Source organism: Osmerus mordax, chromosome 15 (assembly GCF_038355195.1).
Source record: "Osmerus mordax isolate fOsmMor3 chromosome 15, fOsmMor3.pri, whole genome shotgun sequence".
NCBI classification, from domain to species: Eukaryota; Metazoa; Chordata; class Actinopteri; order Osmeriformes; family Osmeridae; genus Osmerus; species Osmerus mordax.
In genome coordinates, this window is record NC_090064.1 from 6,155,719 (window position 1) to 6,172,356 (window position 16,638).

Genomic DNA, 16,638 nt, shown 5'->3' on the forward strand with positions numbered 1-16,638 from the left:
ACACTTCAACAATCTCCATCTGTTTATCTTGTGATGTTTTTTCTGTCTCAGGTCGTTACTGTGGAACTGAGGTTCCACACCCTCTAACGTCGTTTAGCAACGCCCTGGTTGTCAAGTTCATCTCAGACTCGTCTGTCGGACGGAAAGGCTTCAGGGCCACTTACTCGGCCTCCACCTCAAGTAAACTATGTTCTACTGTCACCAAACCAGTCCTGAGGTGACACATAGGCCATAATCACTGATCATTTCTCTCCCTTCCTCTCCTCTCATCCCCTCCCTTCTCTCTCATTGTTTCCCTTCTCCCCTCCCCTCCCCTCCAGGCTGTGGAGGAGACTTATACATGGAGACAGGGGCCTTCAACAGTCCTAACTACCCTGACACCTATCCTCCCAACGTCGAGTGTGTCTGGACCATCACCAGTTCTCCAGGCAACCTCCTACAGCTCTCCTTCATGTAAGGCTCCTATCTCCTTATGCTGCTGTATTCATATATAACTATAACTGTAAACTATATTTCTTCTCTTCCCCTGCCAGTGCTTTCCAGCTGCAGCAGAGTTCGAGCTGTAACAACGACTTCCTGGAGATCCGCGAGGGCAACTCTACGGGCGCTCTGGTTGGCCGGTTCTGCGGGGACTCCCTCCCTTCCAACTACACGTCTCTCATCGGCCACATCCTCTGGGTCAAGTTCCGCTCTGATGCCTCCGTCAGTGGATCTGGCTTCAGACTGACCTTTTCCCATTGTGAGTGTGTGTGTGTGTGTGTGTATGCATGCAAAAGTGTTTGTGTCAACTCATTTTCTAATGTCTTCAGAGTCTAGAAAAAAACACAATTGGTATAGTAAATGTATGGCAATATAACGGATGAATACTTTATCTCTCTTTCTTCTCCTCTTCCCCATTTTCTAATTTTCTTCCTCCTCCTCCTCTTCTTCACTAACCCACCTCCACCTCCAGTGTATGGTAATGACATCACTGGAGAGTCCGGGCAGCTGGCGTCGCCCCTGTACCCTCGTACGTACCCCAGCAACGCAGACTACCGCTGGACCATCACCGTGGACGGAGACAGCTACGTCCAGATACGCTTCCTGGACATCGACATCGAGGACCTGTACGACTGCTACTACGACAATCTCAAGGTGTGTGCGTATGTGCCTGTGTGTGTATGTGTCTCGTGTGTCTGTGCGTGACTGTATGTATACGTGTCTGTGTGTGTCTCGGATGTATATGCGTGTGTGTGGTTCCCTCATCTCTGACCTCCCCGTTCGACCACGTCAGATCTTCGACGGCCCCAACGTGCACGCCTACTCCCTGGGCACGTTCTGTGGCATGCGAACGCCCCCCTCCGTCACCAGCTCCGGGAGCACCGTCACCCTGGAGTTCCAGTCCGACAACGTCATCGGTGGGAGGGGCTTCCTCATCGAGTGGACGGCCATCCAGAACTCTGGACCCCTGCCCACCATAGCACCAGGTCAGAATCGTCGTTTCTCAGCCTGAATACATTTCTTGTGTGTGTGTGTTTGTTTGTGTTTTCCTATCCTTATGGGGACATCTCCATGTTTCTGCCCTCAGGTGCTTGTGGTGGGGCTCTGATGCCTGGTGACACCCCCAGGTTCATGTTCTCTCCTGACTGGCCAGAGGTGTACCCTCTCAACCTGGAGTGCACCTGGGTGATCCGCTCTCCTGACTCCACCGTGGAGTTTAACCTTCTGTATCTGGACATGGAGGACTACCCCAACTGTTACTTCGACAGCCTGGTCATCAGAGATGGTCAGTCGCCACAACTACACACACCAGGCCCTCTAAGACTTCCAGATATCCAGTTTCTCCTCTCTTGTCCTTTAATCAAATATTATTATTTTTTCAATTGTCTTATAAGCAATGTCACAAAGGGCTTCACATACACCCATAGAACTGCACCTAAACCAACCTAAACAAAGACAAGGCATAGCATACAAATGACTTATCGCTGTTCTCAAAATACTCCAGTTATTCAGTCTTCAGCATGACCCGCACATCATCTCTTCTTCATTCTAACACGTGTTTCCTGTGTTGGCATGTTGGTCTCTCCCTCCTCCAGGTGAGACCAACCTGTCTCCCCTGCTGGCCACCGTGTGTGGTCGCCAGCTACCTGGTCCCATCCACTCCAGCGGAGACTCCATGTTCCTGCGCTTCACGTCCGACAGCAGCCTCAGCGGGCGGGGCTTCAACGCGTCCTACTCCAAGGGTGAGGTCACGACCCTGGTCGAATCGGAAAAAAAAACTAATCGAAAGTATTCATGCGACCCCTTTTTACAAGCAGTGTCGCAGAGGCCTTCACATCCGGCCACAGAGCCGCCCCTAAACCAACCTAACACCCTCAAGGTCGAAGCCGGTTGGGTTCAAAGTTGGATGTTTCGTATATTTTAAAATGTTTTGGTATGTGTCCGTCGGCCCAGGCTGCGGGGGTCTCCTGCATGCGGACAGGGGGGTTCTCTCCACCCCTCGCTACCCCCAGAACTACCAGCCGGATCTGGACTGTAGCTGGCACGTCATGGTCACACCTGGGTTCCGCGTGTCCGTCAACTTCGAGACTCAGTTCCAGATCCAAGGCTTCGGGAGACTCTGTAGCACTGGAGACTATGTCGAGGTACGTCCAGAGCACTGGGGAACCAGACTGGTGAAGGAGTCTACCCTGAGGATAAAACATGTGTACTTGAATCTGTGTGGTGTCTGTCAGTGCTCATAGCTGCAGTTTAACCACCTAATTAGTAGCGGGTTGGGATAACAGGCAAACTAGGTTATTTCTGTTGAAATGAGGGAAAGCGAGGGAGCGCTTTTGAAAGCCACAGCAGTGCAGCACGGAACGTTCCACACCCTCGATGCTTTCTGCAGATTCGATTTCCTCAGTAAGTGACATTGATTGTAATGAGATCCCTCCACTTTACCCCTCTGATCCCGACACACACACAAACAAACACACACTTCGTCTACCTCAGCTGAGGAACGGTCCAGACGTCTCGGCCCCCTCCATCGGGGGTCGTTTGTGCGGGGCGACCCCCCCCTCCGTTATCCAGACGACAGACAACGACCTGCACGTCCGCTTCGTGTCGGACCACACCAACGAGGCCGTCGGCTTCAAGCTGACCTTCGAGGCCCACAGCTTGGGTAAACTCCTCCCATTCGTCCTGGGCACCTGAAGTGTATTGTTACTCTCTTATCACACAATTCTACCAGGTTTTGAAAAATGCCATCGACAATCAGGAGTATGCGTGAACGTAGCATCGATCCATAAAATGCAAAAAGATGTGTCGACATTTTCCTTTGTTGTGAATGTAGTGTTTTTATGAAGGGCATTAACACTGTCCATTGACCCCCAATCTCACCCTGACCCCAGCCTGTGGAGGGGTGATAAAACTAAGGGACACAGACCCACCAGGCTACATCACGTCCCCCAACTACCCCCAGAACTACCCCCAGAACATCGACTGTGTCTGGGTGATCACCGTGCCCAACGGAGAGTCGGTCCAGATCGACTTCCAGGACGACTTCTACATCGAGCCGACCACCACGTAAGATGGAGGCGTTTCGAATGAACTCGCGTCGAGGTGGTTCATTTCGATCGATCTCCTAATGTTGTCCATGCCGTGGTCCTGCCTATCTCAGGTGCACGTACGACTACCTGGAGCTGAGAGACGGCGCCACATTGGACGCTGACCCCATCGCCAAGCTGTGCGGCAACACCCGCCCCTCCACCCAGCACTCCACCGCCTCCTCCATACTGCTGCGCTTCCGCACGGACACCAGCATCGTGCACAAGGGCTTCAAGGCCAAGTACTCCATCGGTACGGAGTCAGCTTGGTGGATTATGTACTCACTGCTTTTCAATGGAACATAAACAACAACTTGTGCAGTAGTCTAACCTGTGCAGTCGTTTTTCAGGGAGTTGAATCGATAAGAGTTCATAGACTAAAGGTCTTTCTCAGGGGGCAACTACTGTTGTGATGTTTCCTTCCAACTCTCCTCTCCTCCCCCTGCAGCCACCTGTGGGGGAACCTACATCGCTGAGAGCGGCGCCATCAAGAGTCCAGGCTACCCCACCGCCCACTACCCCGACAGCTCCACCTGTGAGTGGTACCTGGAGGGGCCCACGGGCCACTACCTCACCCTCATCTACGACGCCCTGACCCTGCAGGATTCCCCAGACTGCACCTCAGACTACGTGGAGATCAGAGAGTACAACGCTTCAGGTACTGTTGACGTTCGGCCATTTCGATTTTTTTGGTGCCACGTTTTGTTGGTAAGAGTTCCCTGTCGCTCTGACCTAGGTTCTCTTGGGTGGATGGGTTTGGATAGTCTGAACGCCCTTGTCTGACTGGTGGGACGAGAGCTTACCAATGCTACACTGTCTTATCTCCTTTCTGAGCAAGGTTATCCTCACCAGGCTCAGCTGAGATGTTTTCCTACTTCCCTGCATTCCGGGGTCGATGCAGACAGGCCCGTGGGTTTGAGCGAGCTGTCTGGTTACAGGCTGTTTTCTCCAAAACACCATTCCCTTCAGTTTTTATCTCTGTTTTATCTCTGTCTCTCAGATGAACTGTTCAGGGTCTCGTTCTACAAGGTCAGCTTCCCCAGTGAGCATGGATGGAACGCGGACTCCTGTCTCTTTATCAGGGCTGGAACATAGAAGTGATGTTTTTCTAACATTACTTACATTTCAATCAGCACTTATCAAACAGACATAACAGACAGGGAGTCAGTGATGAGAAGGGATAGCCGATCAGCAATAGGAGGCCTTGTTCCTGTGGGTTGTTCCTGTGCTTCATATCGCCCCTCAGCTATTTGATTTCCCTGATGTCTAGGTCCATGCCCAGGTTAGGATGTCCATTTATTCAAGGTTTCTTAAATTTGGTAAAAAATCTTTGTAGCAGTACTTACCAGTTGCTTATTTCTTGTGACACCTGCAAACGTGTCACTTCTCTGCAAGCTGTGTGTGAGATCCTGCCGTTACGTCGACCGGCAAGAGACTGCGCCCACTGGTTGATGTTTCACTTAAGCGATGGAGATGTTTATGTTCTACTTCGTTCTCCCTGCCTGGTAGCTGATATGTGATTACTTCTGCTGTGCTTTCTATAGGTACTCTACGTCTCCTTGGATCAAAGTGACTGCTACTGAGACATTAACCAATACTATGTCAACGCGAAAATGACAACAGTAGCTTGCTAACCTGTTTGTTGGTGTGCAGGGAGATTTCTGGGTAGACACTGTGGTAGCAGCATGCCTGCTCCCGTAGACACCAGTGACAGCTTCGCCTACGTCAAGTTCGTAAGTGACGGCAGTACGAACGCACCAGGGTTCAGCCTCTCGTTCCATGCCAGTGTGGAAGGTAAGGGACCTGACAGACCACTGACCAGATGCATGTTTTCGTATCGACGTTCCGACTTCCGGAGTTCCCCTTCTAACCCTTGCCCGTCTCCCTCCTCTCTGCCTCCCTTCCCCCTCTTCGCCCGTCCGCAGTGTGTGGAGGGGTGCTAAACGCCCCCACGGGGACCATCTCGTCTCCCAACTACCCCAACCTGTACCCCCACAGTCGCCTGTGCCACTGGGAGATCCGCGTGGCCCAGGGGCGCAGGGTCACCCTCACCATCAACGACCTGCGTCTGGAAGAAGGCAGCTCCTCCTGCGGCTACGACTACGTCGATGTGGGTCCCTCCCTCTTCTCTAGTCTGATCAGAGGTCATGAGTTATAGTCATTCAAGCCTTTAAGAGTCTAGGTTTTCGACTACTTTCAAGGTGCTGGCAATTATTTAATAGGTATTAAGGCCCGCGTAACATGCTTATTAACAATAAGTAAGCCTGGGAAGTAAGACTATGTAAGTGTTAATAACATTGGTATGGTTCAGAGATGGGTTAGAGAAGGTTAATAGGCAATCAGGCCCCTATGCTTATCAAGATTAATTTTTGTTAATACGTCCTTATCTCCTATTAACTAATGCTTATTACAAGCACCTTTATCTATTTTATCTGCAATGCGCCTTTGTTGCACTCAGAGCACTAGATTCCTGAAACAGAACATAATTTGACTCATGTACACAGACATAGCTTTGAACCTTGGGTAAAACTAGTTCAGGTGCGACTCCATGAGCCTTCGCACCTTCACCTCTGTGCGGTTTCGAACCCACATTCCTGCCCTTGCCTCTACCCCAGGTCTTCAACGGGCTGGCAGCTGACGCTCCTCGCCTGCAGCGCTACTGTGGCACGGTGCCCGCCGGCACGCAGGTGTGGTCGTCTGGCAACACCATGTCCGTGGTGTTCCGTACCGACTCGTCCGTCTCCCACGGGGGCTTCACAGCGGACTACTCCTCCGACGAGGACGCAGGTAGGAGGAGGAGCCCCGGAGTTAGGCCTGTCAGGGTTTCTGGTCGGGAAAGTGCGGTGCTGTAGTGTGTATTTATGTGCATAACCAGGACTGTTCGTGTGTTTCTGAATGTTGTGTCATGTGTTGAAGGTTTGGTGTTTATGCTACTGTGTAGTGCAGAAACATTGGTTTTGGGATTGTTTGTTGTTTTCAAACTGTTTGTTTCGTCTTCCAGTGTGTGGTGGGATGCTGAATGATCCTGCTGGAGGGAACTTCACCTCTCCTGGCTACCTCACCTCCAACTACAGCAGCAACCTCAACTGTGAGTGGTTGATCCAGAACCCCATCCAGGTCAACTCCTCCATCGTGGTTCTGCTGGAGGACCTTCACCTGGAGAATCACCCGAACTGCCAGACCGACTACCTCGAGTTCCGCCTGGGTGAGTTTGAGCCTTTCGGTGTTTGTAGGGCGAGGTTGGGTGGCGGGAGAGCCAGGGTATTTGTAGGAGAGGAAGTGAGAGTTGAGGCGTGTTTGATTTCCCCTCTCTGTTCCTCCCCCAGGTGGTTCCGATGGGGAGCTGCTGGCCAAGTTCTGCGGCAACACCCTGCCCCCTGTTCCCCTGGTAGTTTCCACCTCCGAACTCTGGGTCCACTTCCAGACAAACAACGCTGTGGGAGATTTAGGCTTCATGGCCATGTATCAGTTCTCTGGTGGGTCCCACGCTCTTTCAACTAATACCTTCAACCGCTAATGGAGATCCACTGACAACGACAACAAATTGACCTCAACAACGGTTGCCAATTGTCTTAGTTCCAGACATCAAGTGAATGCCGAACCAAGAGAAAAACGAACTACATTGCCCTAACCTCCAAGGAACAAGGTTTTGGAAGAACATCCATTGTGCAGCATAGTTATGCCTAACCCTCTTCCACTTCCTTCCCTCCCTCTCCCCAGGCTGTGGTGGCTGGCAGAGAGGGGAGGAAGGGGGGATCACCAGCCCTGCGTACCCCAACAACTACCCCATGAACAGCCGCTGTGCTTGGCTCCTGGAGGCCCCTGAGGGCCACACCATCACTGTGAGTGGGAACACGAGAGGCAATGTAGAAACCACACTGGTCAGACTGTTGTTGTGTTATGCCAAAGTGTTGTAGCTCAGTTGAAACTTTGGAAAACCTTTTGTTTAAAATATGTGTTCCTTATGTGTTCCTACATTATGGGCCTGGCAACCAGAAGCTTAGCCACAAGGGGGCCTGGAGGGGCCTAGGTCCCCCTATTTACATGCCCCCCCCCCCCCCCCCCCCCCCCCCCCGATTTCTGATTGCTTACCCAAAACATTTAGGATTTGTTGATTTGTTTTGTTTTCAGTTGCGCCTTTATTTTAGCCAAAAATACAATTCTGGCTAAGCTAATGCTGGCAACTCGTCTTGGCCTGCATGAACCCTTAAACTTCACCTTCTGTGCTCCTCTAGTTGACCTTCACCTATTTCCAAGTGGAGGCTCACAGCCAGTGTTCCTGGGACTCGGTCACCATCTTCAACGGCGCCTCCTCAGGATCTCCCATCATTGGCCAGTACTGTGGCACCACCTCACCAGGAACCATCAAGTCTGGGTCCAACAAGATGGTGGTGGTCTTCCTGGCTGACCACCTGGTTGCCCATGGAGGGTTCGTCGCTACCTGGTCATCTGACTCTTCAGGTAAGGATGGACCAATGGGTGACCAGCATGAGACGTTGTCCTTTAGTTGAAATGTTAGTGAACATGACTCATTGCCTGTGTTTGACCCAAGGTTGTGGAGGGGTGATCCATGCAGACACAGGTGCCATCAAGTCCCCTAACTACCCTCTAAACTTCCCTGCCAACATCGAGTGCTCCTGGACGATTATTGCCCATGAGGGAAATCACCTGGAAATGAATTTCAACAGCGACTTCCAGATTCCAGACAGCAGTGGGCAGTGCCAGAGTAGCTACGTCAAGGTGCCCCAAAAAACGCTGTACCAAAATACCTTTTTATTTACATTAACACAATTATATTTCTGAATACTGGGCATAGAAAATACTGTAGCTACGAATGTAAAGGAATTCTCCCTCCTTTTGTTGACTTTAAGTGTCTTTGTATGGAAGAGTTCAAATTGGAGAAGATGGGAGAGTGTTTGGGGAGTGATACCCTCTCTACAGGACCCTACATGTTTACGGCTGGGCAGCAAACACACGAATGTGTACGGAACATGCTTAGTTTGCTGAGCTCAGCAGAAACAAACACACTAACGTTGCCGCTCTGGGGCGGATTTACAGCGTGTGCAGGATTTTTAATCAGTGTTCGAGGGTGACGCTTTTATTTACGAGACTGAATGAAAGCAAGGTCACTCTCTCTCTCTCTCTCTCTCTCTCTCTCTCTCTCTCTCTCTCTCTCTCTCTCTCTCTCTCTCTCCCCCCTCTCTGTCCCTCTTTCTCCCCCCCCCTCTCTCTCTCTCTCTCTCTCTCTCCCCCCTCTCTGTCCCTCTTTCTCCCCCCCTCTCTCTCTCCCTCTCTCTCTCTCTCTCTCTCCCCCCCCTCTCTGTCCCTCTCTCTCTGTCCCTCTTTCTCCCCCTCTCTCTCTGTCCCTCTTTCTCCCCCCCCCCCCTCTCTCTCTCTCTCTCTCTCTCCCCCCTCTCTGTCCCTCTTTCTCCCCCCCTCTCTCTCTCCCTCTCTCTCTCTCTCCCCCCCCTCTCTGTCCCTCTCTCTCTGTCCCTCTTTCTCCCCCTCTCTCTCTGTCCCTCTTTCCCCCCCCCCTCTCTCTCTCTCTCTCTCTCTCTCTCTCTTTCTCTCTCTCTCTCTCTCTCTCTCTCCCCCCTCTCTGTCCCTCTTTCTCCCCCCCTCTCTCTCTCTCTCTCTCTCTCTCCCCCCCCTCTCTGTCCCTCTCTCTCTGTCCCTCTTTCTCCCCCTCTCTCTCTGTCTCTCTTTCTCCCCCCCCCTCTCTCTCTCTGTCTCACTCTTCTCCCCCCCTCTCTCTCCCTCTCTGAGTTGATGTCCTGTTTGTAATGCAGCCCATGTATCCTGCAGGTGTGGTCTGGCGCCAGAGAAACCAACGAGGCCCTGCTGGCTACGGGCTGTGGCTCCACGGCCCCCGCCCCCGTCATCGCCCCCTTCAACACCATCACCACCCGCTTCCAGTCCACAGGCTCCCCTGGCAAAGGCTTCCTGGCCTCCTTCATCACACGTCAGTGACACACCTGGGATAACCAGGGATAACTCCACAACTCTCTCACGAATGAGGCCCTTGACATGAATCAAATGTTCGAAAATGTTTGCGTATTATAAGGGGAATAAACATTCACGCCTGTTATTGGAAAGACAAACTGATTTGGTTGAGGTAATCACAGCAGAAACTGTAGACATCTGTGTTCCCCTGAAAGGGAAGTTCAGTACTATAGTGTCATCCTCATCATCCTCCTCCTCCTCTTCATCATCGTTTCTCCAACTCAGGTTGTGGCGCCAACTTCACAGCCCCCAGTGGCAAGGTGCTGTCACCCAACTACCCTGCCCAGTACCCCTACAGCTCCAACTGTGACTACCTGATCAACGCTGGGAACCAAACTGTGATCCTCCTCACCTTCAAGACCTTCCAGGTTGAAAGTAAGAGGAGGCGGGGGCTTGGGGTTTCACCCTGTGATGTCATCGTTTCAGTACGTCCCTATTGGATGAGCCCCGGGCTTTCATCTCATCGTTGTTGTTTCAATGTAGATGACATTGATTGGTCTTCAACCCTGTTCTCAGGGCTCACTGTCCTGGATGTTCGAGATGTTTCCTTGCTTCCACACACCTGATTCAGATGAATGGGTAGCAGGCTTCTGCAGAGCTCGATAGCAACCCATACGTCTAAATCAAGTGTGTTGGAGAAAGGAAACATCTAGAACATTACCGGAAAGGACAGCGAGATCCAGTGTTGAAGACCAATGCAGTACACCCACAGAGCTGCTCTTCACCCGTGTCGTTCCTCCCCCACAGTGCACAGCACCTGTGCCTACGACGGGGTGAAGGTGTACCAGGGCAGGTCTCCCACGGGCACCCCCCTCGCCAAGGTGTGCGGCCACACCATCCCAGGCCCCTTCTCCACCTTCGGCCCCATGCTCGTCAACTTCTACTCCGACTCGGTCCTCAATGACAACGGCTTCATGGCTGAGTACAGCGCCATACGTGAGTGCCATGGCAACCACTGCCGCGCGCGTTGTATTGGGTCAAGTGGTAGTGAATGATGTCCCCTCAAATCTCGGCCTCCATTCACACCGTTTCACGGTAGGATGGCTTTGATAGGGTCGGATTGACTTGATCTATCCGAGTGCTTTGCCAGCCGGATGTTTTTCATTCCACAGTGAGATCGGAGGGCTGGGGCTGTGAGGGGGGCTGTGGGTGTGGGTCTGGCAGGCCCCGGGGCCCCCTTGCCCCCTGGCATGAAGCCTCCATGACTGGGGGGGCTGTTTACCCCGCTGGGGGAATGTGCCATCCAGCCCTCCATTCAGCCCACTGTGGAGAATGTTAGGAATGGGGAGACACTGCGCTTTCAAACAATCAGAGGGGATTTGAGAGAGAGAGAGAATGAAAGATAGAAAGAGAGAGAGAGAATGAAAGATAGAAAGAGAGAGAACGAGAGAGAGAGAGAGAGAGCGGGAGGATGACAGGACGAGAGAAAGAGGTTGTGTATGAGAATGAGACTCATGTTTTCTCCACGCACACACAAACACGCTCACACACACAAACACACGCACGCCCTCACCCACAATCTCCTCTATATTCATGTGACTTTTGTCTGACGTGTCTGTCTGAACAATCAGACTCACAGGATTGTTAATCACTCTGGGATAGTTAAGCCGTGTGTTAACAAGGGAGCCATTATAGCCTGTTACAATGAAGAGGGAACCACACTTCATTAGATGATGTCTCAGGCCTGGACCATGACTAATGTCTCTTCACTGCCAGGGTCAGATTCACACAGACTGACTCTGTATTAAGACATTAAGTATATTATGGTTTTACTCTGCCAGTTAGCTATGGCTTTCATCTAAAGCAATTGATGTAGAAGGGAACACACATAACATTAGCTGAACTTGAACGAGCCATTTATACATATTTTGTTTGTAGTTTCGATGTTATGGTATATATGACAACGGTAATGATGTTCAATGTATGAAAATTATAATATTTCCTGTCACGACCCTGAAAGAATCCTAACGATATTTTCTCTCTTTGCTAGCATGTGGAGGGGTTTTCAACAACACTGCAGGTACCGTCAGCAGCCCAGCTCTGTCTGTTGTGAACTACCACCATAACATCAACTGTACCTACCACATCGCTGTCAAAGACAACCGGGTCATCGATCTCAAGTGAGTCCTCAGACAGACAGTCTGGCTGGGCTCGGTTTTCGATTCACAGCCCATCGACTCATACGAGCACTTAGGAGTGGAGATCAAGCCTTCTCTTTTTACTGTTCTTCCGGTGGGATTTGAACAAAGCGAAACAACGCGTCGTTTTCGGGATATGAGGTCCGTTCTACGAAACACCCGCTCTCCCTCTGACAAAACAACCCATGCCCCTCTGCAGATTCAACACCTTCCAGATTGAGGCGTCCTCCACCTGCCAGTTTGACTACGTGGCGGTGTACGACGGGCCGAACACCCTGGCCCCCCTGATGGGGAGGTTCTGTGGCAGCCAGCTGCCCCCGGATCTCCGCTCGTCCACCAATCAGCTGTTCATCGTCTTCAGGACCGACAGGTCCGTCCACGGGCTGGGCTGGAGAGCCACCTACAGAGAGACTCTAGGTAGGTCCACTTCCGGGTAGGTCAGCATCGGTCAGTTATGACCGGGTTGGTCCGCTCTGAATCGTTCACATGAAAGCTGATGGTGGAGTGCGCTAAAGGTTACGGTTAAAAGAGAGTCAAAGATGTCTAGTCACAGTGATCCAAGAACACTACATGATTATCGCATGATTATCTTGGAAACTAGACTCTGTAAGTGATTTTTTTTTTCTGCCGGCAGTTGTCTTGCAGTGTCCTCTAGTCAAAGATCGGGAGTCTTTGAAATAAATACTGTGTATGGTTTTAGGATTCTCTTACATATACTGCTGTTCTGTAAGCCTAAACCCAACCGTATAGATGTCAAAGATGGGCGTGCATGTTTTGTGTCGCAATATTTATTCAGACTTGAAATACTTCAGGCCACTAAGAGTCCAGTAGATTTCAGTCAGCTTGTTAGAGAGGGCAGAGTTGCTCTTCTCTCTCCTGTTTCAGGCTCTTGTTTTGCTTGTCTCAAATCATGTTTCGGCTTACAAATGTCCACCCATGAGGTCATTTTTGGTGAGTGAGTCAGAGCCCTGAGCAGTGTTTGGTTAACCCTGGGGGTGGGGGGGGAGAGGGCTGTGTCTGGCCCAGGGACAGTCCTCTGCACAGAAGCTGCTTTTGTCCATGAAAGAAGCTGCAGGCCAGACATATTAGTGAACAACGACTGGGCTGAGAGGGATAGGACGATGACAAGGAGAGCGGATGGGAGAGAGAGAAAGGATATAACACAATGAAGCCTGAAGTTAAAAAAAAGGGGGTTCAACCACAGATTCCGTCACTGTCTCACCATAAAAGACACCCCTCTGTGTGTGTCACATTTAAATCATGCCCCCCTCCCTCTGTCACAATTAAATCACTCTACAATTGTCCTTCTCCCCTATTGCCCCTGAATGAGGGACCAGACTTGTCTGTGGTTGATGTCCGAACTGAATGCAGGAGGGGGAAGATTTATTGGTTGCACACACATTCACTCTCCCATGGGAAAATGTTGGACGGGTCACAACTTCAACCGTATCCATATCCACGATCGGTCTACATACACCAGCCAAGTGGAATCCAACTTAGACAGCAGTATGGGGTGACAGCTGAGTAGATAACTACTACATGACTTAGGAGGATGGAGAAAAAAAAAAGGGAAAATCTATTAGATCTATTTGTACCTAAGTCACCCCAGTGTATGACCTGTTACTGCCACCTGCTGGGAAATAAGAGAAGAACATCCATGCAACGAAGACATATATAGAGTACAAATGATGTGGTTATATGCTCTGCTTGGTAGAAACCAACCCTTAGCTGTGTGTGTGTGTGTGTGTTGTGTGTGTGCTGTGTCTCTCTTCCCCCCAGGTGAGGCCCAGGGATGTGGTGGTTACCTCTCCATGCCCATGGGAATGTTTGGCTCTCCAGACATCAACATGGACGGTCGCTATGAACCTCTTCTGGACTGCCTGTGGACCATCTCCGTGCCTGTCAACAAAGTGGTCAACGTGACCTTCTCTCCCTTCGAGCTGGAGGGCTCCCCCACCACCAACTGTCGATACGACTCTGTCAGGGTAAACACTGGAGCTCCTGCTTGTCCCTTGGTTCATTCAGTCTTTTGTTTGTTCGTTCATTCCTTTGAATCAGATAGGCAAAATTGCGAGCTACTACCATACCCATCCCTATTCCGTTCTCGCTTTCCGTCTCTTCCCCTCTTTTCCTTCCACCCCACACTCTCTCTCTCTCTCTCTCTGTCTCTGTCTCTGTCTCTCTCTCTCTCTCTCTCTCTCTCTCTCTCTCTCTCTCTCTCTCTCTCTCGTAACCAGATCTATGATGGTGAAAACTCCAACTACCCTCTGGTTGGGAAGTTCTGTGGTAACGACGTCCCAGGTCCTTTTGTGTCGGCCGGTAACTTCCTGACCGTGCACTTTGTCTCAGACGGCGTGGTCCAACGCAAGGGTTTCAACGCCACCTACAGGGCACTCGACAGTAAGACAACCTTAATCACCCCTCCAGAGGCAGCCTAAATTTGAACACTGTGGAAAAGTGGTGTTATTTATGTAGCGTACAGTGCTCAGTTTGTTTGTGTGTGTGCCTTTCTGCATCCATCCAGGACTGTGCGGAGGCAACCTGAACGCCACGACAACGGCCCAGACCCTGACGTCGCCCCACCACCCCAACGCCTACCCGGACTTCACGTCCTGTCGGTGGGTGCTGGACGCGCCCCCCCAGGAGAGCGTTAAGATCGTGGTGCAGCAGTTCCACCTGCAGCCCAGCCAGAGCTGCAGCACCAACTACCTGGAGCTGATCGACTTGCCAGTGGTGAGAGTTCCTGGGGAGGAAGACGGGTGTAGGAAGATGGACAGATGAAAAATGAAGACAGATTCGCAAAAATCCTCAACTTATTTCGAATTGATTACGAATTCATCATATGTGCCTTGGGGGCTTTCGTCGAGGTGAAACTGCCAATTAGGCGGTCGCGCTCAGGAACTTCTATCCCTGTTTCTTGTTTCACAGGGAGACTACGGGCAGTCGCACAAGTTCTGTGCTGCGGACACCCACGTCCCTGACTTCTACAGCTACGGGAGGACCATGTTGGTCAACTTCAAGTCCGACGCCTTCATCGGCGGCAATGGCATGAGCCTCACCTATCAGGTGTCAGGTAAAAAAAACGCTTCTTCACATCGCATAGCTCCTACTTCTCTTTCACCCCAATCTTCCACTCTTTGATGACTCTGCGCTGGTCTGAGCTGTTGGTGTCTTCATCCCAGGTTGTAGTCGGACCTACGAGCAGGAGTATGGGTACCTGAAGAGCCCGGGCTGGCCGGAGGTCTACCCACACAACATGGACTGCACCATCATCCTCAAGGCTCCGCAGAACAACTCCATCTCCTTGTTCTTCAACAGCTTCGACGTGGAGAGGCACAGCACCTGCAACTACGACTATCTGGAGGTGAGAACCCCGGGTGGACACGGAGCCAGCACACTCAACTGTTTCCACGGTGGTGCAGACACACACACACACAAATACTGAACTACTTCCACAGAGGGGCACAAAGACACACACACACAAACTGAGATACTTCTACAGTGGTGCCCAAAGACACACACACCGAACTACTTCCTGAGTGGTGCACAAAGAACACACACACACACACACACTGAACTACTTCCACAGTTAGGCCACAAAGACATAAACACATAAGAGCTGCCTCGCCTGTTCCTCGTGCACGCTCAGCACGCTCACTACTCCCCGCTCTGCCTCAGGTGCGTAACGGCAGCACAGCGGACGCCCCTCTCCTGGGGAAGTTCTGTGGGAGCACGATCCCCGACCCGGTCTTCCCCCGCACCAACCAGCTGTACCTCCGCTTCAAGAGCGACTTCTCGGGCACCCGCGACGGCTTCGAGGCCACGTGGACCTCCTCGCCTCAAGGTCAGACACCCGTAGACTGGAATCAGGGCCAGGCACGCTTCTGGTGCAAGACATGGACGCACACCACAGCGTCTGGAAGTGTAAACTGGCCACACGCTCGATTTCTTTAGGCATGGGATCCATTCAAGAATCAAAGCCACAGACTTGGCGTTAGCAAGGATCACGTTCAGCCTCGTGTTTTGAAAAGGGTTTTAGAGATTTGATTGGATTGACTGCCCTTGGATGCCATGGCTATGGGTATTTCTGTATGTGTTCTCTTGCCAGGTTGTGGAGGCATGCTGTACGGAGACCATGGGTCTTTGGCCAGTCCTAACTACCCTGGCACGTATGCCAACGGGACGCACTGTGAGTGGGGCATCCGGGCCCCCAGCGGACGCGTGGTAACCGTGACGTTCGCCCAGATCGCCATTGATGACCCGGGAGACTGCCAGAACAACTTCCTGAAGCTCTACGATGGCCATGACGCCAGCACTCCTCCTATTGGTCCATACTGTGGAGCCGTGAGTTTCGTAATGATGACCTAAAAAAAATTATATCGACCATTCGGCGCTTTATATCTTTCTGGTTTATCTTCATAGAGTAAGAGGATATGAAGACGCCGTTCAATATCTCTTCTCAAGACGGTTTTTAATTAGTAATATTGTTTCTATGCTTCCTGTTGACACGCTGCTCTGCGGATCATGGGATTACATCAGGGACCACAAAGTCACTGTTTTAACCCCCCCCCCCTTCTCTTTTGATTTCTAGGAGACAAACATTGCTCCTTTCACGGCTTCCTCTCATCACGTGTACATCGTGTTCCAGGCCCAGTCGGCAGTCCTGCCCTCAGGGTTCAGGCTCACGTGGAGCAGCTAGGAGGAACAGCACACACACAGTTTACACCTTCTAGAATCGAGTGAAAACTAAACACACGAAGTGCCATCTTTGCAGACCAATTACGTGTATATATTTGCAAATTATCTAAAATTGAACCTAAGAATGTATTTGAATCAAGTTGATTTTTTGTAGATAATTTTCGAAAGAATTATTCTGGGTTTTTCAGTGAGTTTGTGAAGAGGTGGCGTGATAAAAAAATAAATAATAAATA

At 51.1% G+C, this 16,638-nt stretch overlaps 1 protein-coding gene across 1 annotated transcript in view; it reads left to right on the forward strand.

Annotated features, from left to right (window-relative positions):
• cubn (cubilin (intrinsic factor-cobalamin receptor)) overlaps window positions 1–16,607 on the forward strand; it is a 33,256-nt gene extending 16,649 nt beyond the window's left edge. Inside the window, exons 35-67 of the mRNA XM_067251628.1 lie at window positions 52–180; window positions 321–453; window positions 534–739; window positions 953–1,134; window positions 1,274–1,466; window positions 1,568–1,765; window positions 2,076–2,222; window positions 2,434–2,624; window positions 2,974–3,142; window positions 3,372–3,546; window positions 3,641–3,819; window positions 4,015–4,224; window positions 5,220–5,360; window positions 5,492–5,676; window positions 6,182–6,353; window positions 6,568–6,771; window positions 6,893–7,042; window positions 7,287–7,408; window positions 7,802–8,027; window positions 8,119–8,306; window positions 9,372–9,528; window positions 9,795–9,944; window positions 10,317–10,505; window positions 11,560–11,689; window positions 11,907–12,124; window positions 13,487–13,692; window positions 13,945–14,107; window positions 14,232–14,440; window positions 14,636–14,780; window positions 14,890–15,071; window positions 15,386–15,551; window positions 15,816–16,051; window positions 16,299–16,607. Coding sequence (XP_067107729.1) covers window positions 52–180; window positions 321–453; window positions 534–739; window positions 953–1,134; window positions 1,274–1,466; window positions 1,568–1,765; window positions 2,076–2,222; window positions 2,434–2,624; window positions 2,974–3,142; window positions 3,372–3,546; window positions 3,641–3,819; window positions 4,015–4,224; window positions 5,220–5,360; window positions 5,492–5,676; window positions 6,182–6,353; window positions 6,568–6,771; window positions 6,893–7,042; window positions 7,287–7,408; window positions 7,802–8,027; window positions 8,119–8,306; window positions 9,372–9,528; window positions 9,795–9,944; window positions 10,317–10,505; window positions 11,560–11,689; window positions 11,907–12,124; window positions 13,487–13,692; window positions 13,945–14,107; window positions 14,232–14,440; window positions 14,636–14,780; window positions 14,890–15,071; window positions 15,386–15,551; window positions 15,816–16,051; window positions 16,299–16,406 — 5,759 coding nt within the window. The 3' untranslated portion in view covers window positions 16,407–16,607. The remainder of the gene's footprint in view (window positions 1–51; window positions 181–320; window positions 454–533; window positions 740–952; window positions 1,135–1,273; window positions 1,467–1,567; window positions 1,766–2,075; window positions 2,223–2,433; window positions 2,625–2,973; window positions 3,143–3,371; window positions 3,547–3,640; window positions 3,820–4,014; window positions 4,225–5,219; window positions 5,361–5,491; window positions 5,677–6,181; window positions 6,354–6,567; window positions 6,772–6,892; window positions 7,043–7,286; window positions 7,409–7,801; window positions 8,028–8,118; window positions 8,307–9,371; window positions 9,529–9,794; window positions 9,945–10,316; window positions 10,506–11,559; window positions 11,690–11,906; window positions 12,125–13,486; window positions 13,693–13,944; window positions 14,108–14,231; window positions 14,441–14,635; window positions 14,781–14,889; window positions 15,072–15,385; window positions 15,552–15,815; window positions 16,052–16,298) is intronic.
• The last annotated feature ends 31 nt before the right edge of the window (window positions 16,608–16,638 follow it).